Consider the following 23,973-nt stretch of genomic DNA (forward strand, 5'->3'; position numbering starts at 1 on the left):
ACGGGTGGTTAGAAATGCTTTTGTTGCCTTTTTCAGCTTCATGCATCTCTATAATTCTTCTAAGGTTCTCTGAAAATTGTTTTAATCAAGGCATGGTGCATATAAACAGATCTTTCTTGAGAAGAGTAGGCTCTGTCAGTAACATGACTTTGTGGCTTTTTTATAGGGCAGGGCACTTCTACAACCCACACCTCCAATCTCATCTCATTGATTGGAATACCTGACTCCAAATAGCTTTTGTGGAAGGCATTACCCCAGAGGTTCACATACTTTTTCACACAAATACATGTAATATTGGATCATTTTTCTCAATAAATAAATGAACAAGTACAATTTTTTGTGTTATATTTTTAATTGGGTCCTCTGTCTAGCTTTAGGACATATGTGAAGATTTGATCACATTTTAGGTGATATTTATGCAGAAACAGAAAAAAATCTACAGGGTTCACAAATTTTCTAGCAGCACTGTAACTGTTCCTGAATGTGGTAGTGCAGGACCTAACATTGCAATACCTCCTACGCAATCACAATAGTGAGAAGAGAGTGTAGCCTGGACGCTGTGTGTCCTTGATGACGGGCCCTGCTTTCTTGTGGCAATTAAATTGCATTTGCCTTTCCTCAGCACACTTACTCAACTCATCCAGATCCCTCTGTAAATCTGGAGGACCATCTTCACTGTCAATAAGATGATTGGAGTACAATAAGTTGGGGTTGGGGTAACCTACCTGGGGGAAGCAACAGCGGCTGTGCCTCTGGCACAGAGTCTGGCCCTGTGGCTCAGATGAGTAGGGAACGAAAGAGGATAGCAGCAGTAATAGGGGATTCTATAGTCAAGGGGACAGATTGGTGATTCTGTGCATGCGAAAAGGAAACATGGATGGTAGTTTGCCTCTTGTGCAATGTTTCTGGACGCATCCACAATATCCTGAAAAGGGAGAGTGAGCAGCCAGGAGTCACGGTACATATTGGTACCAATGGCATAGGGAGGAAAAGGGAGGAGGACCTGAAAACAGACTACAGGGAGTGAGGAAGGAAGCTGAGATACAGAACCTCAGGGGTAGTCATCTTGGGATTGTTGCCTGTGCCACGCAACAATGAGTATAGGAATAGAGTGAGGTGGCAGATAAATGCATGGCTGAAGAATTGGAGTGGGGAGCAGGGATTCAGATTTCTGGATAATTGGGACCAATTCTGGGACAGAGGAGTCATGTACAGAAGGGAGGGGTTGCACTTGAATCCGAGGGAGGGGCAGGTTTACTAGAGCTGTTGGGAGTGGTTTAAACTAATATGGCAGGGAGGTGGGAACCAGTATGACAGAGCTGAGGGTGAGCCAGCATGTTTACAAACAGTTGATTGGTGTAGCATGAGTGTAAGGAAGGACAAGCCAATGAGTGGATACAAATGCAGACAGGTAAAGAGTTAATTTGTACCACAGAGGCAAGATTCAAAAGGGTGAAGAATGCAGGATGAAAGATGCTGTATCTAGATGCACCTAACATTCAGAATAAGGTGGAAGAACTCGTGGTGCAATTAGAGATTGGTCGATATGACTTGTGGGCATCACTGAGTTGGGGCTGAAAGAAGGTCATAGTTGGGAGCTTAACGTCAAAGGACATATTTCGTATCGAAAGGACAGGCAGGAAGGCATAGGCCGTGGTGTGGCTCAGTTAGTAATAGATGGAATTGCATCTTTAGAAAGAGGTGTCATAGGCTTGAACCTTTGTGGGTGGAGTTAAGAAACTGCAAGGGTTAAAAAGCCATTACAGGAATCATATATAGTCCTCCAAATCGTAGCCAAGATATAACCATATAACCATATAACAATTACAGCACGGAAACAGGCCATCTCGGCCCTTCTAGTCCGTGCCAAATGCTTACTCTCACCTAGTCCCACCGCCCAGCACTCGGCCCATAACCCTCCATTCCTTTCCTGTCCATATATCTATCCAATTTTACTTTAAATGACAACATCGAACCTGCCTCAACCACTTCTGCTGGAAGCTCGTTCCACACAGCTACCACTCTCTGAGTAAAGAAGTTCCCCCCATGTTACCCCTAAACTTTTGCCCTTTAACTCTCAACTCATGTCCTCTTGTTTGAATCTCCCCCATTCTCAATGGAAAAAAACCTATGCACTCTATCAATCCCCCTCATAATTTTAAATACCTCTATCAAGTCCCCCCTCAACCTTCTATGCTCCAAGGAATAAAGACCTAACTTGTTCAACCTTTCTCTGTAATTTAGGAGATGAAACCCAGTTAACATTCTAGTAAATCTTCTCTGTAGCTGTGGGGTTGAGATTGAAAAAGGAGCTGGAAAAAGCATGTGATAGTACAATTGTAATTGGGAACTTCAATATGCAAGGAGATTGGGAAAAACGGGTTGATGTCTGATCACAAGAAGGGAATTTGCCTCCGAGATGGCTTTTTAGAGCAGCTTGTCCTTGAGCCTATGCAGGGAAAAGGCCAACTTAGACTGGGTGTTGTGTAATAACCCAGATCTTATTAGAGAGCTTAATGTAATGGAACCCTTAGGAGGCAGTGATCATAATATGACTGAATTTGTGCTGCAATTTGAGAGAGAGAAGCATAACTCATGAGTATCAATATTGCAATGGAATAAAGAGAATTACAGAGGCATGAGAGAGGAGCTTGCCCGGGTGGATTGGAGGAGGATACTGGCGGGGATGACAGCAGAGCAGAGATGTCTGAAGTTTCTGGGAATAGTTCACAAGGCACAGGATAGATATGTACCACAGAAGAAGTTGTTCTCAAATGACGGGGTAGGCAACCGTGGCTGACAAGGGAAATTAAGGACTGCATAAAAGCCAAGGAAAGGGCATATAAGGTAGCAAAAGCGAGTGGGAAGTTAGATGATTGCAAAACTTTTAAAATCCAGCAAAAGGCAACTAAAAAAGCTATCAGAAGGGATAGATGAAATATGAGGTCAAACTAGCCAATAGTATAAAGCAGGATACCAGAAGTTTTTTCAGTTATATAAAGAGTAAAAGAGAGGTGAGAGTTGATATTGGACCACTGGAAAATGATGCTGGTGTGGTAGTAATGGGGGACAAAGAAATAGCGGATGAACGTAACGGGTACTTTACATCAGTCTTCACTGTGGAAGACACTAGCAGTTTTACAGAGGTCCATGAGTGTCAGGGAGCAGGACTGAGTGCCATTGCTATTACAAAGGGAAAAAAATGTTAGGCAGACTGAAAGGTCTTAAGGTGGATAAGTCACCTGGACCAGATGAACTACATCCCAGAGTCCTGAGAGAGGTTGCTGAAGAGATAATGGATGCATTGGTTGGCCAGTGACTAATGTTGTTCCTCAGAGGTCAGTATTGGGACCGCTACTTTTTACATTGTCAGTGATTTGAATACTGTAATGGAATTGATGGCTTTGTGGCAAAGTTTGCAGATGATACGAAGATAAGTGGAGGGGTAGGTTGTACTGAGGAAACAATGTGATTGCAGCAGGACTTAGACAAATTGGAAGAATGGGCAAAAAAATGGCAGATGGAATACGGTGTTCAGAAATATATGATAATGCATTTTGGTAAAAGGAACAAAAGTGGGGACTATTATCTAAATAGGGAGAAGGTTCATTTGTACAGACTGAGCCTGTGGTAAAGAAGGCAAATGCATTGTTGGCATTTATTTCAAGGGGAATTGAATTTCAAACCAAGGAGATAACGCTGAGCCTTTATAAGACACTAATCACACTACACTTGGGCCCCATATCTCAGAAAGGTTGGTGCGGCTGTAACGAAACCAAGTTTCCCTCGGGGTTAATAAAGTATATCTATCTATCTATCTATCTTGTCAGTGGGGAGAGTCCAGAGGAGGTTCATGAGGACGATTCTGGGAATGAAGGGGTTAACATATGAGGAGCATTTGGCAGCTTTGGGCCTGTACTCACTGGAATTTAGAAGAATGCGGTGGAGGGGGGATCTCATTGAAACCTATGGGATGTTGAAAGGACTAGATAAGGTGGATGAGGAGAGGATGTTTCCTACGGTGGGAGTATCCAGAACTAGAGTGTACAGCCTCAAAATTGAGGGGTGACCTTTTAGAACAGATGTACGGAGGAATTTTTTTAGCCAGAATTTAGTGAATCTGTGGAACGCTCTGCCGGAGACTGTGGGGAGGCCAGGTCCATGGGTACATTTACGGTGGGAGTCGATAGTTTCCTGATCAGTCACAGCATCAGAAGATACGGTGAGAAGGCAGGTGTATGGGGTTGAGTGCAAGGAATGCGATTCAGGATCAGGTCATGATGGAATGATGGAGCAGACTCGATGGGCTGAATGGCCTAATTCTGCTCCTGTGTCTTGGGCTAATAACACCACCTATTTCAGTGTCACCTGCAAACTTACTAACAACCCCTTGTACAATCTCATCCCACTTATTGGTATAGATGACAAACTACCCAAACGACCGACCCGCTGATGCAAACAAACACACTGTATGTTGTGACATGCATGTGACAAATAATGCTAATTTTTAATGACTTTTAAATACCAATGATCCCTGGGAAACACCACTTGTGATAGGCCTCCAGTTCAATAAACAATCTTCCAGGGCAGGCCGCCAAGCAGACGTTACCAAGTATCTCACTGAAGTTTATGTTGATTGCACCTACGGGCCCTGCCATCGTTAATCTTCTTAGTTACTTAGAAAAAAACTAATCAAAAATATGAGACGTGACCTCCCACACACAAAACTGTGCTGTCCTAATCAACCCCTGCCATTTTTAACGCTTGTCCCTCAGTAACTTGCCTACCACACCTGTTAGGCTTACTGGTCTACAGGCCTCAGGATTTTCTCTGCAGCCCTTCCTAAATAAAGGCACAATATCATTCCACCCTCATGCCTTCCAGCAGCTCACCCATCACTAATGATGACAAAAGTATCTCCATAACTCTTTTCCTGGCTTCCCACAGTGGTCTTGGATATGCATGATCAGGCTTTAGAGATTTATCTACAGTATCTGCATATGCTTTAAGACATCAGTATGGCATAAATACATACATATAGAACATAGGAAACCTACAACACAATACAGGCCCTTCGGCCACGATGCTGTGCTGAACATCTACCTACTTTAGGAATTACCTAGGGTTACCCATAGCCCTCTATTTTTCTAAGTTCCATGTACCTGTCCAGGAGACTCTTAAAAGACCCTACCGTATCCGCTTCCACCACCATTGCTGGCAGCCTATTCCACGCCCTCACCACTCTCTGCGTAAAAAACTTACCCCTGACATCCCCTCTGTACCTACTTCCAAGCACCTTAAAACTGTGCCCTCTAGTGTTAGCCATTTCAGCCCTGGGAAAAAGCCTCTGATTATCCACACGATCAATGCCTCTCATCACCTTATACACCTCTATCAGGTCACCTCTCATCCTCCGTCGCTCCAAGGAGAAAAGGCCTGATTCACTTAACCTATTCTCATAAGGCATGCTCCCCAATCCAGGCAACATCCTTGTAAATCTCCTCTGCACCATTTCTATAGTTTCCACATCCTTCCTGTAGTGAGGAGACCAGAACTGAGCACAGTACTCCAAGTGGGGTCTGACCAGGGTCCTATATAGCTGCAATATTACCTCTCGGCTCTTAAACTCAATCCCACGGTTGATGAAGGCCAATACACCGTATGCCTTCTTAACCACAGAGTCAACCTGCGCAGCAGCTTTGAGTGTCCTATGGACTCGGACCCCAAGATCCCTCTGATCCTCCACACTGCCAAGAGTCTTACCATTAATACGATATTCTTCCATCATATTTGACCTACAAAAATAAACCACCTCACACTTATCTGGGTTGAACTCCATCTGCCACTTCTCAGCCCAGTTTTGCATCCCATCAATGACCTGCTGTAACCTCTGACAGCCCTCCACACTATCCACAACACCCCCAACCTTTGTGTCATCAGCAAATTTATTAACCCATTCCTCCACTTCCTCATCCAGGGCATTTATAAAAATCATGGAGAGTAGAGGTCCCAGAACAGATCCCTGAGGCACACCACTGGTCACCAGCCTCCATGCAGAATATGACCCATCTACAACCACTCCTTGCCTTCTGTGGGCAAGCCAATTCTGGATCCACAAAGCAAAGTTCCCTTGGATCCCAGCCTCCTTACTTTCTCAATAAACCTTGCATGGGGTACCTTATCAAATGCCTTGCTGAAATCCATATACACTCTATCTACTGCTCTACTTTTATCAATGTGTTTTGTCACATCCTCAAAAAAATCAGTCAGGCTCATAAGGCATAATATTCCTAATCATATTATGCCTCTCCAAATGTTCATAACTCCTGCCTCTCAGGATCTTCTCCAGCAACTTACCAACCACTGAAGTAAGACTCACAGGTCTATAATTTCCTGGGCTATCTCTACTCCCTTTCTTGAATAAGGAAACAACATCTGCTACCCTCCAATCCTCCAGAACCTCTCCTGTCCCCATTGATGATGCAAAGATCATCCCCAGAGGCTCAGCAATCTCCTCCCTCGCCTCCCACAGCCTGGGCTACATCTCGTCCGGTCCCGGTGACTTATCCAACTTGATGCTTTCCAAAAGCTCCAGCACATCCTCTTTCTTAATGTCTATATGCTCAAGCTTTTCAGTCCACTGTAATTCATCCCTATAATCGCCAAGTTCCTTTTCCATAGTGAATACTGAAGCAAAGTATTTGTTCAGTACCTCTGTTATCTCCTCCGGTTCCATACACACTCTTCCACTGTCACACTTGATTGGTCCTATTCTATCATGTCTTATCCTCTTGCTCTTCACATACTTGTAGAATGCCTTGGGGTTTTCCTTAATCTTGCCCACCAAGGCCTTCTCATGGCCCCTTCTGGCTCTCCTAATTTCTTTCTTAAGCTCCTTCCTGCTAGCCTTATAATCTTCTAGACCTCTATCATTACCTAGTTTTTTGAACCTTCCGTAAGCTTTTCTTTTCTCGTTGACTAGATTTACAATAGCCTTTGTACACCATTGTTCCTGTACCCTCCCATCCTTTCCCTGTCTCATTGGAACGTACCTATGCAGAACTCCACACAAATATCCCCTGAACATTTGCCAAATTTTTGCCGTACATTTCCCCGAAAACATCTGTTCCCAATTTATGCTTCCAAGTTCCTTTGGTCTCCTACATTTCTTCTGCCCTTCAGGGGTCCGATGAAGTGCTGTCTTGATGTTGGTGTTGGCCTCTCTTCTCATCACATGCGCAATCCATCTCCAACATTTCCTCATGGTGATTGTGGCTTTGTCCTCTGAGGAGTAGGGCTTGGTTAGAAATCCATCTTGGCCAGAAAATCAGGAGGATCTTCTGGAGGCTCATGACAGCAGCTTGGTAAGGTCGCTCGCTGTCATGCGCTAGCATTCTGATCCATACAAGAGTATGGACAGGACACAGCTCTGGTACGGCTTCATCTTGGTGTGGGCGCTGCACTTGGTTGATCCTCATTGATCTGAAGATGTTTCTATCTGCACTGGGTGTCACCCTTGGTCCCAGTCCCACCATCCGTATGTACGTTTACGTTAACAGTTTATGTATAGATGGAGGAGTTATGGTTAGCAAGTTTGCACATTTAAAAAAATCGGTAACATGATTAATAGTGCGGGGGATAGTGGTAAACTAATGGGTAATGTTCCTCATGAAGTTTAATCTCGGTAAGATCAAGTGATACAGTTTCAGGGGACAGATACACACAATGAATGGTTGGAACCTGAGTTGCCTGGGTAGAGGATTGAGTTACAGTCTGTGATTATTTTCCTTAGCAGAGGAAGTGGATAGGAAGTTGCCTGGATAGAGGGTTTGAGTTACAGTCTGTGATTATTCTCCCTGGAGCAGAGGAAGTGGACAGGAAGTTGCCTGGGTAGAGGGTTTGAGTTACAGTCTATGATTATTCTCCCTGGAGCAGAGGAAGTGGACAGGAAGTTGCCTGGATAGAGGGTTTGAGTTACAGTCTGTGATTATTCTCCTTGGCAGAGGAAGTGGATAGGAAGTTGCCTGGGTAGAGGATTGAGTTACAGTCTGTGATTATTCTCCTCTGAGCAGAGGAAGTGGACAGGAAGTTGCCTGGATAGAGGGTTTGAGTTACAGTCTGTGATTATTCTCCTTGGCAGAGGAAGTGGACAGGAAGTTGCCTGGATAGAGGGTTTGAGTTACAGTCTATGATTATTCTCCCTGGAGCAGAGGAAGTGGACAGGAAGTTGCCTGGATAGAGGGTTTGAGTTACAGTCTATGATTATTCTCCTTGGCAGAGGAAGTGGATAGGAAGTTGCCTGGATAGAGGGTTTGAGTTACAGTCTGTGATTATTCTCCTTGGCAGAGGAAGTGGATAGGAAGTTGCCTGGGTAGAGGATTGAGTTACAGTCTGTGATTATTCTCCTGTGAGCAGAGGAAGTGGACAGGAAGTTGCCTGGATAGAGGGTTTGAGTTACAGTCTGTGATTATTCTCCTTGGCAGAGGAAGTGGACAGGAAGTTGCCTGGATAGAGGGTTTGAGTTACAGTCTATGATTATTCTCCCTGGAGCAGAGGAAGTGGACAGGAAGTTGCCTGGATAGAGAGTTTGAGTTACAGTCTATGATTATTCTCCTTGGCAGAGGAAGTGGATAGGAAGTTGCCTGGATAGAGGGTTTGAGTTACAGTCTGTGATTATTCTCCCTGGAGCCGAGGAAGTGGACAGGAAGTTGACTAGATAGAGGGTTTGAGTTACAGTCTGTGATTATTCTCCCTGGAGCCGAGGAAGTGGACAGGAAGTTGACTAGATAGAGGGTTTGAGTTACAGTCTCTGATTATTCTCCTCTGAGCAGAGGAAGTGGACAGGAAGTTGCCTGGATAGAGAGTTTGAGTTACAGTCTATGATTATTCTCCTTGGCAGAGGAAGTGGATAGGAAGTTGCCTGGATAGAGGGTTTGAGTTACAGTCTGTGATTATTCTCCCTGGAGCCGAGGAAGTGGACAGGAAGTTGACTAGATAGAGGGTTTGAGTTACAGTCTCTAATTATTCTCCTCTGAGCAGAGGAAGTGGACAGGAAGTTGACTAGATAGACAGTTTGAGTTGCAGTCTATGATTATTCTTCTCTGAGCAGAGGAAGTGGACAGGAAGTTGCCTGGATAGAGGGTTTGAGTTACAGGCTGTGATTATTCTGCTTAGCAGAGGAAGTGGACAGGAAGTTGCCTGGATAGAGGGTTTGAGTTACAGTCTGTGATTATTCTCCTTGGCAGAGGAAGTGGATAGGAAGTTGCCTAGGTAGAGGATTGAGTTACAGTCTGTGATTATTCTCCTCTGAGCAGAGGAAGTGGACAGGAAGTTGCCTGGATAGAGGGTTTGAGTTACAGTCTGTGATTATTCTCCTTGGCAGAGGAAGTGGACAGGAAGTTGCCTGGATAGAGGGTTTGAGTTACAGTCTATGATTATTCTCCCTGGAGCAGAGGAAGTGGACAGGAAGTTGCCTGGATAGAGGGTTTGAGTTACAGTCTATGATTATTCTCCTTGGCAGAGGAAGTGGATAGGAAGTTGCCTGGATAGAGGGTTTGAGTTACAGTCTGTGATTATTCTCCTTGGCAGAGGAAGTGGATAGGAAGTTGCCTGAGTAGAGGATTGAGTTACAGTCTGTGATTATTCTCCTGTGAGCAGAGGAAGTGGACAGGAAGTTGCCTGGATAGAGGGTTTGAGTTACAGTCTGTGATTATTCTCCTTGGCAGAGGAAGTGGACAGGAAGTTGCCTGGATAGAGGGTTTGAGTTACAGTCTATGATTATTCTCCCTGGAGCAGAGGAAGTGGACAGGAAGTTGCCTGGATAGAGAGTTTGAGTTACAGTCTATGATTATTCTCCTTGGCAGAGGAAGTGGATAGGAAGTTGCCTGGATAGAGGGTTTGAGTTACAGTCTGTGATTATTCTCCCTGGAGCCGAGGAAGTGGACAGGAAGTTGACTAGATAGAGGGTTTGAGTTACAGTCTGTGATTATTCTCCCTGGAGCCGAGGAAGTGGACAGGAAGTTGACCAGATAGAGGGTTTGAGTTACAGTCTCTGATTATTCTCCTCTGAGCAGAGGAAGTGGACAGGAAGTTGCCTGGATAGAGAGTTTGAGTTACAGTCTATGATTATTCTCCTTGGCAGAGGAAGTGGATAGGAAGTTGCCTGGATAGAGGGTTTGAGTTACAGTCTGTGATTATTCTCCCTGGAGCCGAGGAAGTGGACAGGAAGTTGACTAGATAGAGGGATTGAGTTACAGTCTCTAATTATTCTCCTCTGAGCAGAGGAAGTGGACAGGAAGTTGACTAGATAGACAGTTTGAGTTGCAGTCTATGATTATTCTTCTCTGAGCAGAGGAAGTGGACAGGAAGTTGCCTGGATAGAGGGTTTGAGTTACAGGCTGTGATTATTCTCCTTGGAACAGAGGGAGTGGGCAGGAAGTTGCCTGGATAGAGCAGGAGTCCCCAACCTTTTTTGCACTGCAGACCGGTTTAATATTGACAATATTCTTGCGGACCGGCTGACCCGGGGGGATGGGGTAGGGTTGCCAACGGACACAAGTAGCAGTCAAATACGTTGTGTTTACCCCGAGAAAGACTACAATGACCATGAAGCCTTGCACGGGCACCAGTGAGTATGCGTGACTTGCGCCTGCGTGTATGTGCCAATTTTTTCTACAAATTGCTTTGGCGATTCCGTCTGGCGGGGGGGGGGGTGTTAATCACAACCGGAATATGGGTGATAAATGGCTAATACACACAATTTCTCAATTTTGTTTCTAATAGGGTTTATCTACCGAATTTAATATTAAACATACAGCGCATATTTTCCGCGCATGAATACAGTGATAAGTCAATTATCAGGGGAGGACAGGGGAGCTTGAAGTAAGTGTTGAACGAACTTCCAGTAGAAGTGGTAGAGGCAGGTTTGATATTATCATTTAAAGAGAAATTGGATGGGTATATGGACAGGAAAGGAATGGAGGGTTATGGGCTGAGTGCAGGTCGGTGGGACTAGGTGAGAGTAGCGTTCGGCATGGACTAGAAGGGCAGAGATGGCCTGTTTCCGTGCTGTAATTGTTATATGGTTATATAAGTCACTTATAAGTCAATAGCATCATAACATTTTAAGTAACGTTTGGATGTTAAACACACAGCACATATTTTCCCCGTATGATCATATAAAATCATTGCAACGCACCAATATCGCTGAATCAGTGGGAGCCCTGGGCTTGTTTCCCTGCAACAAGACGGTGCCATCGAGGGGTGATGGGAGACAGCGATACTCGAAGGGGGTTCCTTATGTCCAGTCTATTCCGCAATTTAGTTTTCATTGCATTAATTGCAGAAATATGTTGGAAATGGAAGCAATGTTTTCAGTGCTTTCGTGGCTATCTCAGGATATTCAGCCTTGACTTTGATCCAGAATGCTGGCAGAGATTTTATGCCAAACATACTTTTCAGCCCATCGTCATTTGCAAGCTCGAGTTCATCTTCTTCCCGCGCTGACATGGATGACGTGCGGGTAATGACCTCGCGTGCATTCTAGCTCAACAGTGGGCGTGACAGGGAATGAGGAAAGGTGCAGCTGACTCATATCGCCAAATTATATCATTTCCTCGTGGCCTGGTAGCACATGCTTTGCTGCCCGGTGGTTGGGGACCGCTGGAGAGAGTATGGATTATGATCAGAGATTAAGGGAGCTAGGGCTTTACTCTTTGGAGAGAAGGAGGATGAGGAGAGACATGATAGAGGTATACAAGCTATTAAAAGAAATAGATAGAGTGGATAGCCGGTGCCTCTTCCCCAGGGCATCACTGCTCAATACAAGGAGACATGGCTTTAAGGTAAGGGGTGGGAAGTTCAAGGGGGCTATTAGAGGTGGAATACACTGCCTGAGTCAGTGGTGGAGGCAGACACACTAGGGAAATTTAAGAGACTACTAGACAGGTATATGGAGGAATTTAAGGTGGGGGGTTATATGGGAGGCAGGGTTTGAGGGTCGGCACAACAATGTGGGCCAAAGGGCCTGTACTGTGCTGTCCTATTCTATGTTCTATGTTAAAACCCTCAATCCAGGCAACTTCCTGTCCTCTTCCTCTGCCAAGGAGAATAATTACAGACTGTAACTCAAACCCTCTATCCAGGCAACTTCCTGTCCACTTCCTCTGCTCCAAGGAGAATAATCACAGACTGTAACTCAAACCCTCTATCTCGGTAACTTCCTGTCCAATTCCTCTGCCAAGGAGAAAAATCACTGCAACTAAAACCCACTATCCCAGCGGTCCCCAGCAAAGAAACGATATGATTTGGTGATATGAGTCAGCTGTGCCTCTCCTCATTCCCTGTCATGCCCACTGTTGAGCTTGAACGCACACGAGGTCATTACCCGTGTGTCATTCGTGTCAGCGCGGGAAGGAGATGAATTCCTCGAGCTTGCAAATGGTGGCGGGCTGAAAAGTATGTTTGGCATAAAATTTCTGCTGGCATTCTGGATCAAAGTCAAGGCTTAATATCCTGAGATAGCCACGAAAGCACTGAAAACATTGCTTCCATTTCCAACATATCTCTGCAATGAATACAACGAAAACCAAATTGCGGAATAGACTGGACATAAGGAACCCCCTTCGAGTATCGCTGTCTCCCATCACCCCTCGATAGGACAGTCATATTTCCTCGTGTTTGCGTCAGAAAATAGTGGTGCGGATTAGTCTGACTGTACTTCTACAGAACACAGTGGTGAGGGTTAGTGTGACTGTATGTATACAGAACATGGTGGTTGTGAGGATTAGTCTGAGTGTATGTAAAAAGAACACTGGTGGGGGTTTGACTGACTGTACATATATAGAGCATAGTGGTGGTGAAGTTTAGTCTGAGCAGCGGTGTGCATTAGAGTGAACGTACACAGAACACAGTGAGGTTTAGTCTGACTGTACATATACAGAACACGGTGGTAAGAGTTAGCCTGACTGTCCTGATGGTTCGTCTGATTGTATTTTTACAGAAAATAGCCATGTGGGTTAGTGTGACTGTACTAATATAGAAGATAGCTGTGGTGAGGGTCAGTCTGTACTTATACAGAACACTGTGGTGGTGAGGGTTAGTCTGGGTGTATGGAAGCAGAACATGGTGGTGAGGGTTAGTATGACTGTATGTATACAGAACACAGTGGTTGTGAGGATTAGTCTGAGTGTATGTAAAAAGAACACTGGTGAGGGTTTGTCTGACTGTACATATATAGAACACGGTGATGGTGAAGTTTAGTCTGAGTTAATGTGTACAGGACATAGCAGTATGCATTAGACTGAACGTACACAGAACACAGTGGTGAGGGTTATTCTGACTGTACCTGTACAGAAAACAGTGGTGAGTGTTAGACTGACTCGACATCTACAGAACATGTTGGTAAGATTTAGCCTGACCATCCTGATACAGAACATAGTGGTGATGGTTACTTTGACTGTATTTTTACAGAAAATAGCCATGTGGTTTAGTGTAACTGTACTGATATAGAACATAGCTGTGATGATGGTTAGTCTGTACTTAGAACACTGTGGGGGTGAGGTTTAGTCTGATTGTACGTATACCAAACACCATAGTGTGGGTCAGTCTGACCGTACTTCTACGGAACCCAGTGGTGAGGGTTAGTGTGATTGTTCGTATTCAGAACCCAGTGGTGAATGTTAGTGTGACTGTCCATAGCCAGAACACAGTGGTGAGGGTTAGTCTGACTTTCCTTATACAGAACACGGTAGTGGGGGGTTAGTCTGACTGTACTTCTACAGAGCACAGTGGTGAAGGTTAGTGTGACCATACTTATGCAGAACAGTGGTGAGGGGTAGTCTGACTGTACTTCTACAGAACCCATGGGTGAGGGTTAGTCTGACTGTACGTATACAGAACACAGTGGTGAGGGTTACACTGACTGTACATATACAGAACACAGTGTTGAGGGTTAGTGTGACTGTACATATACAGAACACAGTGTTGAGGGTTAGTGTGACTGTATGTATATAGAACACAGTGGTGGTGACGTTTAGTCTGAGTATATCTATACAGAACACAGTGGTGGTGACGTTTAGTCTGAGTATATCTATACAGAACACAGTGGTGTACGTTTGCCTGACTGTACATATACAGAACATAGTGGGGGTGAAGTTTAGTCTGAGTATATGTATACAAAACACAGCAGTGTATGTTTGTCTGGCTGTACATATACAGAACATAGTGGTGGTGAAGTTTAGTCTGAGTTAATGTGTACAGAGTAGGTGTGCATTAGACTGAACATACACAGAACACAGTGGTGATGGTTGTCTGACAACTTGTACAGAACACAGTGGTGGTGAGGGTTAGCCTGACTGTCCTGATACAATCATAGTGGTGATGGTTAGTCTGACCGTACTTTTGCAGAAAATAGCCATCCAGGTTAGTGTAACTGTACTGTACTTATATAGAACTTAGCTGTGGTGAGAATTAGTCTGACTACTTATACAGAATACTCTGGTAGTAACAGTTAGTCTGAGTGTATGGAAGCAGAACATGGTACTGAGGGTTAGTCTGACTGTACTTAGACAGAACACATAGGTAGTGAGGATTAATCTGACTGTACATATACAGAACACAGTGTTAAGAGTTAGTCTGACTGTACGTATACAGAACACAGTGGTTGTAAGGGTTAGTCTGACTTTACTTACACCAAACACAGTGGTGAGGCTTAGTGTGACTGTATGTACAGTATAAAGAACAGTGATGAGGGTTAGTCTGACTTTCCTTATACAGAACAGTGGTGAGTGGTAGTGTGACTAAGTATTCAGAACCCAGTGGTGAGGGTTAGTCTGACTTATGCAGAACGAGGTGGTTGTGAGGATTAGTCTGAGTGTACGTAAAAAGGACAGAGTGGTGAGGGTTTTTCTGACTGTAGTTATATAGAACACTGTAGTGAGGGTTTGTCTGACTGTCCTAATACTGAACATAGTGGTGATGGTTAGTCTTATTGTACTTTTGCAGAACATAGTGGTGCAGGTTAGTGTGACTGTATTTATACAGAACATCGTTGTGGTGAGGGTTACTCTACTTATACAGGACACAGTGGCGAGGGTTCGTCTGACTGTACTTAAACAGAACACAGTGGTGGTGAAGTTTATTCTGAGTTTATATATACAGAACACAGTGGTGTGGGTTAGACTGATGGTATTTATACAGAACACAGAATACTTGTACAGAACGCAGTGGTGGTGTGGGCTAGCTTGACTGTCCTGATATAGAACATAGTGGTGATGGTTAGTCTGACTGTACTTTTACACAAAATAGCCATGGGGGCTAGTGTAACTGTACTTATATAGAACATAGCTGTGGTGAGGGTTAGTCTGAGTGTATGGAAACAGAACACAATGGGGAGGGTTAGTCTGACTGTACTTACACCGAACACGGTGATGGTTAGTCTGACTGTATGCATGCAGAACAGTGGTGAGGGGTAGTCTGATTATATGTATACTGAACACAGTGGTGCAGGTTAGTCTGACTGTACTTATGCAGAACACTGTGGTAGTGAGGATTTGTCTGACTCTACTTGTACAGAACACAGTGGTGGTGATCGTTAGTCTGCCTGTACTTATACAGAACATGGTGTTGGTGAGGGTTAGTCTGACTGTCCTTACACAGATCATAGTGCTGAGGGTTGGTCTGAACTTACTTATACAGAACACAGTGGGGCGGGTTAGTTTGACTGTATATATACAGAGCACAGTGGTAAGGGTTAGTTTGTATGAATACAGAACTCAGTGGTTGTGAGGGTTATTCTGACTGTACTTATTCAGAACAGAGTGGTGAGGATTAGTCTGACTGTACTTATACAGAGTACAGTGGTGATGAATATTAAATGGTGTACCAAACGTGTGTTTGTGTGAAGAAAGCAGCAGGAAGAGCCCGTGTACAGGAAGGGCACCCTTGCTGTCTCAACCCAGTTTGGATCCCCGTCCCTTTCAGATAACTGCTCCAAGCTGAAAATGCAGCTGGAGTGAGTACCAATTGCCCTCAGCACTCCTCGGCTAGGCTGGGTGGGGCTGGAGTGAGAATTAATTGTCCTCAGCACTCCTCGGCTAGGCTGGGTGGGACTGGAGTGAGAAGCAATTGCCCTCAGCACTCCTCGGCTAGGCTGGGTGGGGCTGGAGTGAGAATCAATTGTCCTCAGCACTCCTCGGCTAGGCTGGGTGGGACTGGAGTGAGAAGCAATTGCCCTCAGCACTCCTCGGCTAGGCTGGGTGGGGCTGGAGTGAGAATCAATTGCCCTCAGCACTCCTCGGCCACGCTGGGTGGGGATGGAGTGAGAATCAATTGTCCTCAGCACTCCTCGGTGAGGCTGGGTGGAGAGTTGTGTGACCTTGCTTTTGGAGAAGATGGAGTATGTGTTGGACAAGGTGACCAAGGGGGGTGGGATTGTGCCGTGCCTTGATATCGTGCACTGTACATGGATATGAGACATCTTTCTCTGGGTTTTAACTGTTTGCCAAGATTACGTGTGTGTAATTATTCCTTGGCTTCTCATTCCAGGTACAATAGCCTGGTGACAGGCTCACGTGCGAGGGGTGTCATCTGCATCTGCTGGGTTCTGTCCTTCCTCATTGGGCTGACCCCAATCTTCGGCTGGAATAAATCTGGTCACAACATGTCAGTGGCAGTGAACAGGACTCTGCCATGCAGAGATGGTTTGGTCTCCTGCTTGTTTGAGGAGGTGGTCACCATGGACTACATGGTCTATTACAACTTCTTTGCCTGTGTCCTGCTTCCCTTGATTCTAATGCTGGGCATCTACCTGAGGATCTTCATGGCTGCCCGGCACCAGCTCAAGCAGATGGACTTCAGCAGTCTGCAAACGGAAAGGAGCAGGTCCACGCTGCGGAAGGAGGTGCAGGCGGCCAAGTCGCTGGCCATCATAGTGGGCCTCTTTGCAGCCTGCTGGCTGCCTCTGCACATCATCAACTGCGTAAACTTCTTCTGCAAGGATTGCAGGCCTCCTGACAGCATCCTGTACTTTGCCATCATCCTCTCCCATGCCAACTCTGTGATCAACCCCTTAATCTACGCCTACAGAATCAGAGAATTTCGACAGACCTTCCGGAAGATCCTGAAAAGGCACATACTGAGGAAAACAGATCAGACGTTCACAAGACAAAACACAAGGAGCTCCATTCACATTGCTGGGGACAATGTAAATCTTCACGTCAATGGATGTGGCCTGGACCTCCTCACCAATGCACGTGTCGAGGGAGCAGGTGTGGCAGATAAAGACACTTTCCAACATCAGCACCTTCTGGGTCGCCGGCCAAATGAGACCAGCCCAGGGGGCTCAAAGTGTGAGTGGGTTCTTGGCCAAGGACAACACTTGCCGGAGGAACGGGATTTGAACTTACACACGGCCTTTCCACACCAGGCCTCCTGACGGCATCCAAACAAGGCTTCAGTTTGTCCACAGAGCAAGGGATGAGATTGCAAGGTGCAGAGGGTGGTTCTCAGGCTGAGGTGTGCAGGCATTAAGTCCTTGGTGTGAGGAGATAGAGGAGCTGAGGAGAGGTGACCTGTATTGGTTCAGTAATGAACATCCCTCATACTCTCACCTGGAGAGAAGGTGCTGTCTGTTCTCAGACCTCGGGTTGGGCTGTGATCTGTTAACTGTTTATCCACTGCTGGGTCTGTGATGTGTCAAAGGTACATGCTGGTTTTGGTGTGAGAATTACATATGTGGACCGGGTTGGGACCAAACACACTTCCCTTGGTGGACCTGGCCATTCACACGGTGGCTACTGGAAGACCACCCACCTGAGGTCACTCATGTTGCATGTTATGTGATTTACCCATCCTTTAGCACAGTAATCAGTCCCCAGATCTCTGCTGCATCCTTCCTGGGGGATCTGATCTGACAGCCTTCTTCACACACAAGAACTGAACCCTGTAACTTATTCTCATCAACTTTATTTAAAATTACTGAGGTTCAGTGTACTCTAATTCCAAGATGGAGAGCTGATCCCAACTTCTCCAGCATGTATATCCCAATACTGCACTTCTGAGACAAGAATGGATCTGAAACATAGAATAGTACAGGCCTTTCGGCCCACAATGTTACGCCGACCCTTTAATTACTCCAGTCAATCTAACCCTTCCCTTCTTCATAGCCCTCCATTTTTCTTTCATCCCTGTTCCTATCTAAGAGTTTCTTAATTGTCCCTAATGTATTTGCCTCTGCCACCACTCTCGGTGTGAAAAATGACCCCTTACACCCCCCCTCTACTTTTGTCCAGTCATCAAATTATGCCCCCTTGTATCAGACATTCCCCCGCCCTCAGGAGTAAGTCTGCAGCTATTCACTCTACGTTTCTTATCATCCTGTACATCTCTTATCAAACCTCCTCTCATTTCCCTTCTCTCCAAACAGTAAAACCCTGGCTCACTCAATATATCCTCACTAATCCAGCGGTACTCTGGTAAATCTCCTCTGCACCCTCTCTAAAGCTTCCTTGTCCTTCTCATATTGTGGGAACTAGGACTGAAAAAATACTCCCAAGTGTGGTTTAACCAGGGTTTATAGAACTGCAGTATTACCTTCCAGCTCTTGAACTCAATCCCCCCTCCAACCATAAGCCTTCTTAACTACCCTATCAATTTACATGGTAACTTTGAGGGAATTATGGATGTGAACCCCATATCCCTCTATTCTTCCACATTGTTAAGAATTCTGCCATTAAACCTGTATTTTGCTTTTAAATTCGACCTTCCAAAGTGAATCACTTTACAGATTTCTGGATTGAATTCCGTCTACCTTTTCTCAGCCCAGCTTTGCATCCTATCAATGCTCCGTTGTAAGCTACACCATCTACAATTCTGACAATCTTCATTGGCAGTGATGGAGATGCTGTGTCAGGTGCGTACAGGTGGTGCTGTTGGTCCACTGTGCTCATGGCTGTCCGGTTTTCATCTGAGGGGACTGGTCATGGTGTAGCCACACAACACAATGGAGACCAGTGTGAAGACAGCATCTTTGACCTCAATCATAGAGTGATACAGCACAGAAACACCCTTCTGCCGACCTGGTCCATGCTGACCAAGAATGTGAGCGGGATTGGGTTGATGTTGCTGCTGACGATAGATGCCTCTGTGAAGGGTGGATTAGTGAGATTGAGGTTGTGGGCTTACCTCTGGTGTTGGGTCACTCACTAGCTGTCACAGACTCAGTCTAGCCACTCTGTCCTTCTGGTCTCAGCTAGCTCGGTCTGTCGTACTGCTATCAAACTAGCCTAGGTGATGGACATTGAAGACTCCACCCAGAGTACGTTCTGTGTCCGTGAAGGAGAGGCACTGATTTCTCAGCTGATGGAGGATGGTAGCTGGTAACAACAGGTCAGCCCCGCTTGACCCAGTGTCCCAAGACTTAATGGGATCCATAACTGATGTTGAAGCTACATCAGGCCACTCTCTACCACTGTTGGGACAGATAGGAGCAGTACTGATCCAGGCCAGACTACCCCCACCCAGCTCTAACACTGACCAAGACTCAAACCTCATACATCCCTCCCCTGAATCTACTTCCTCATCTCCCAGCCTTCTCAGCACACTGAATTCCCAGCTCCCCCTCCCATTGCCATTGCACCCCCTTATCCCCTGACCCCCTGCTCTTCCTTTTTTTGCGGAGGCAGAGTGTTCTCCCGAGTGCAGGGGTTGGGAGAGGAAAGACTTTGCATCCTTCCACCAGTGGCAACCAGCCTGGGGATTGAGTGACTCCAACCCAGACTCTGGAGCTACCACAGCAGCAAGACATTCCTGGCTCCCCCATCCCACTCCGGATCTGGTCCAGACCAGAACTATTCCAAACCCCTCGCCTGGTCTCTGTTCCAATCACTGTCTGTTATCAACATCATCACTGTAAATGTTGCAGCCTCCTTGAACCCCCCCCCCCCCAACGGGCGCCGAATCTGCTCCCCTCCCATTCGATTCCTAATACCCCCATTGGGTCAATTGCCCTGGTGTTGATCCCTTTCCCACCAGCTTGGTCCCACTTCAACCCTCCCTGTTCAAACCACTCCCACCTGTCCCCCATCTGCAGTGTCCATCCACCTCCCCCATCAGTCCCAAACCCACCCATCAGACCCAGTCTCCCTGTCATTGGGCACGTGGCCACGTGGTTAAGGCATTTGTCTAGTGATCTGAAGGTCGCTAGTTCGAACCTCAGCTGTGGCAGTGTGTTTGTGTCCTTGAGCAAGGCACTTAACCACACATTGCTCTAGTCTGTGCGAGGAGTGGTGCCCCACACAGACTTCCAATCTGCGCCTTGTAAGGCATGAAAATACCTGACACAGGCATCTCATGGTCTGAGTCGACGTCCCCCCCCACCCCCCCATCAGTCCCACTTGTCTGTCCCAATCCCACTCCTCCCACTCTCTCTGTTGGTCCTACTTCCTCCTTGCCTGTCCCAATCCCTCCTCCCACTGCCCCTGTAGTCCCACCCCATCTGCCCCGGGCCTGCGCTAGGACGGCTCAGGCAGTCCCCAGGTGATGTGGGGGTGGGCTTCAGTGAGTGGGGGCCCAGACTGCAGATTCCAGAGCCTAGAGAATCTGCTGAACATGGGTGCAGCAGATACCAACATGACCGGGGAATCCGAGAACGTGGATATGGGGGTGGGGGTGTTGGTTAGGGGAAGGACAAGGCAGTGAACAAGAGGGAACGGAGCAGGGGAACGGGTTGGGGGGTTGGCTGGGCAGTCGTTTGAGAGAGAGGGGCAGAGCAGTGACAGAAGGGGAGGGGGTAAAGAGGGTGGGAATGGGTGATCATGATTGGGGAGGGTTGGGTGGGGCTGAGGAGGGACGGAAAAGGGTGGAGTAGGTGGAGTTGAAAAGGGTGTGGGTTGTTCTGGGGCAGAGTGGGTGGGGGGAGGCAACAGGGTTCTCCCTCCAGAGTTGATCAGTGTGCTGGGCCCACTTTCCTTGACTGTACAATACATTGTTTCAGCTGTTGCCGACTGTACTCTTCTCTAACAGAGTGTAGTGCTTTTGTATTGAGTGAAGAATTAAATAATTTCCCGTGGTCATTCTCAGTTACCTCCTTGCATCACCATAAGTTCACATTTTCTTGGAGAGGCCGAGCACAATGTGAACAGGAAGAAGGGAGCCTGCACTTGTGAAGTACGGGAGCAGAGAGGGCTAGGTTTTTGATGGAGGGTGCAGATGGGGAGCGATTTAGGAGAGCAGGGAAAGGGAAGGTGCAGGTTCTGACCAACAGCAGGGACAAAGTTCCAGGGGGAAGGAAAGGGAGGGCATGATTCTAGTAGATGGAAGGTGGAGTGAACACTGGTGGGTGTGGAGACTACTGGGAGAAGGAGGGGGAATGAGCTGGGGTGGAGAGCGAATGAGCTGGGGGATAGGGGAATGAGCTGGAGAGAGGGGGAATGAGTAGGAAAGGTGAGGGGGAATGGGCTGGGGAGAGGAGGAATGAGTGGGGGAGGAGAGGGGGAATGAGCTGGGGAAGAGGGGAATGAGCTGGGGAGAGGGGAAATGAGTGGGGAAGGTAAGGGAGAATGAGCTGGGGAGAAAAGAGGGAATGAGCTGGGGGAGCAAGGGGGAATGAGTTGGGAAGGAGAGGGGAATGAGCTGGGAAGGAGAGGGGGAATGAGCTGGCGTGGTGGGGTAATGAGCCAGGGAAGGAGATGTGGAATTTGCGGATGAATGAGATGGGGAATGAGTGGGGGAGGAGAGGGAATGTTTGGAGGTCGCTAGTTCGAGCCTCAGCTGAGGCAGTGTGTTGTGTCCTTGAGCATCGCACTTAACCACACATTGCTCTGCGACCACACCGGTGCCAAGCTGTATGGGTCCTAGTGCCCTTCCCTTAGACAACATCGGTGGCGTGGAGAGGGGAGACTTGCAGCATGGGCAACTGCTGGTCTTCCATACAACCTTACCCAGGTCTGCCCACTGGAAACCTTCCAAGGCGCAAATCCATGGTCTCACAAGACTAACGGATGCTTGTAAAGAGAGGGAATAAGCTGGGGGAGAGGGGGAACGAGTGGGAAGGAGAGGGGGAATGAGCTGAGGGAGAAGGGGGAATGAGCCTGGGGGGAGGTGGGGAAAGTGAGGATGAATGGGATGTGGGAGGAGAGGGAGAATGAGCTGAGGGAGAGGGGGAATAAGCTAGGGAGAGGGAGAATGAGCTGGGGAGGAGAGGGGGAATGATCTGGGGATAGGGAATGAGCTGGAGAAGATGAGGGGAATGAGTTGGGAGAGGAGGAATGAGCTGGGGGAGGGGGAATGAGCTGGGGAAGGAGAGGGGAATGAGCTGGGGTTGGAGTGGAAATGAGATGGGATGATGAGGGGGAATGAGCTTGGACTAGACGGGGGAACGAGCTGGGGGTGGAGGGGATATGAGATGGGAGTAGAGGGGGTATGAACTGGGGTAGGAGAGGGGGAATAAGCCGGGGGGGATTGGGGGAGGAGAGGGGGAATGAGCCGGGGAAGGAGATGTGGAATTTGCAGATGAATGAGATGGGAAATGAGCTGGGAGGGATTGGGGGAAATGAGTTGGGAAGGAGAGGGAGAATGAGCTGAGGGAGGGGGGAATGAGCTGAGGGGGAGAGGGGGAATGAGCTGGGGGGAGAGGGGGAATGAGCTGGGGGGAGAGGAAATGATTGGATTAGAGCGGAAATGAGTAGGGAAGGAGAGGGGGAATGAGTGGGGAGAGGGGGAATGAGCTGGGGGGAGAGGAAATGATTGGATTAGAGCGGAAATGAGTAGGGAAGGAGAGGGGGAATGAGTGGGGAGAGGGGGAATGAGCTGGGGGGAGAGGAAATGATCTGGGGTAGAGCGGGAATGAGTAGGGAAGAAGAAGGGGAATGAGTGGGGAGAGGGGGAATGAGCTGGGGGGAGGGGAAATGAGTTGGGGAGGAGAGGGGATGAGCTGCGGAGAGGGAGAATGAGCTGAGAGAGAGAGGGAATGAGCTGGGGAAGATGAGGGAAATGAGTTGGGGGGGAGGGGGAATGAGCTGGTGGAGAGGGAATGAGCTGAGGGGAGGGGAAATGAGCTGGGGGAGGGGGAATGAGCTGGGGGAGGGGGGAATGAGTTGAGGGGAGGGGGAATGAGCTGGGGGAGAGAGTGAATGAGCTGGGGTTGGGGTGGGAATGAGATGGGGTGATGAGGGGGAATGAGCTGGGGTAGGAGAGGGGAAATAAGCTGAGGGGAGAGGGAATGAGCTGGGAGAGGGGGGAATGAGCTGGGGGAGGGGGAATGAGCTGAGGGGAGGGGGAATGAGCTGGTGGAGAGGGAATGAGCTGAGGGGAGGGGAAATGAGCTGAGGGGAGGGGGAATGAGCTGGGGGAGAGGGGGAATGAGCTGAGGGAGAGGGAATGAGCTGAGGGGAGGAGGAATGAGCTGGATGGGGGGATTGGGGGAATGAGTCAGGAAGGAGATGGGGAATGAGTGGGGGGAGGGGGAATGAGCTGGGGGTAGGGGGAATGAGCTGAGGAGAGGGGGAATGAGCTGGGGGTAGGGGGAATGAGCTGGGGGAGGGGGATTGAGCTGGGGGAGAGGGGGAATGAGCTGGGGGGGGAGCCAGGGAATGAGCTGGGGGAGGGGGGAATGAGCTGAGGGGAGGGGGAATGAGCTGGGGGAGAGGGGGAATGAGCTGGGGGAAGAGGGAATAAGCTGGGGGAGGGGGAATGAGTTGGGGAGGGGGAATGAGCTGGGGGAGAGGGGGAATGAGCTGAGGGAGAGGGAATGAGCTGGATGGGGGGATTGGGGGAATGAGTCAGGAAGGAGATGGGGAATGAGTGGGGGGAGGGGGAATGAGCTGGGGGTAGGGGGAATGAGCTGAGGAGAGGGGGAATGAGCTGGGGGTAGGGGGAATGAGCTGGGGTAGAGCGAGAATGAGTAGGGAAGAAGAAGGGGAATGAGCTGGGGGAGGGGGAATGAGCTGGGGGAGGAGGAATGAGCTGGGGGGGGAG

The 23,973-nt window shown here is 47.7% G+C and overlaps 1 protein-coding gene across 3 annotated transcripts in view; it reads left to right on the forward strand.

The window, feature by feature from the left end:
* The window catches only part of adora2aa (adenosine A2a receptor a), a 58,936-nt gene extending 38,228 nt beyond the window's left edge, over positions 1–20,708 (forward strand). For all 3 annotated transcript variants that reach the window (XM_072243025.1, XM_072243024.1, XM_072243026.1), the window contains exon 3: positions 16,546–20,708. In XM_072243025.1, the coding sequence (XP_072099126.1) occupies positions 16,546–17,434 (889 nt within the window). In that variant the 3' untranslated portion in view covers positions 17,435–20,708. The remainder of the gene's footprint in view (positions 1–16,545) is intronic.
* Positions 20,709–23,973: the final 3,265 nt, after the last annotated feature.

Source organism: Mobula birostris, chromosome 25, assembly GCF_030028105.1.
Source record: "Mobula birostris isolate sMobBir1 chromosome 25, sMobBir1.hap1, whole genome shotgun sequence".
NCBI lineage: Eukaryota > Metazoa > Chordata > Chondrichthyes > Myliobatiformes > Myliobatidae > Mobula > Mobula birostris.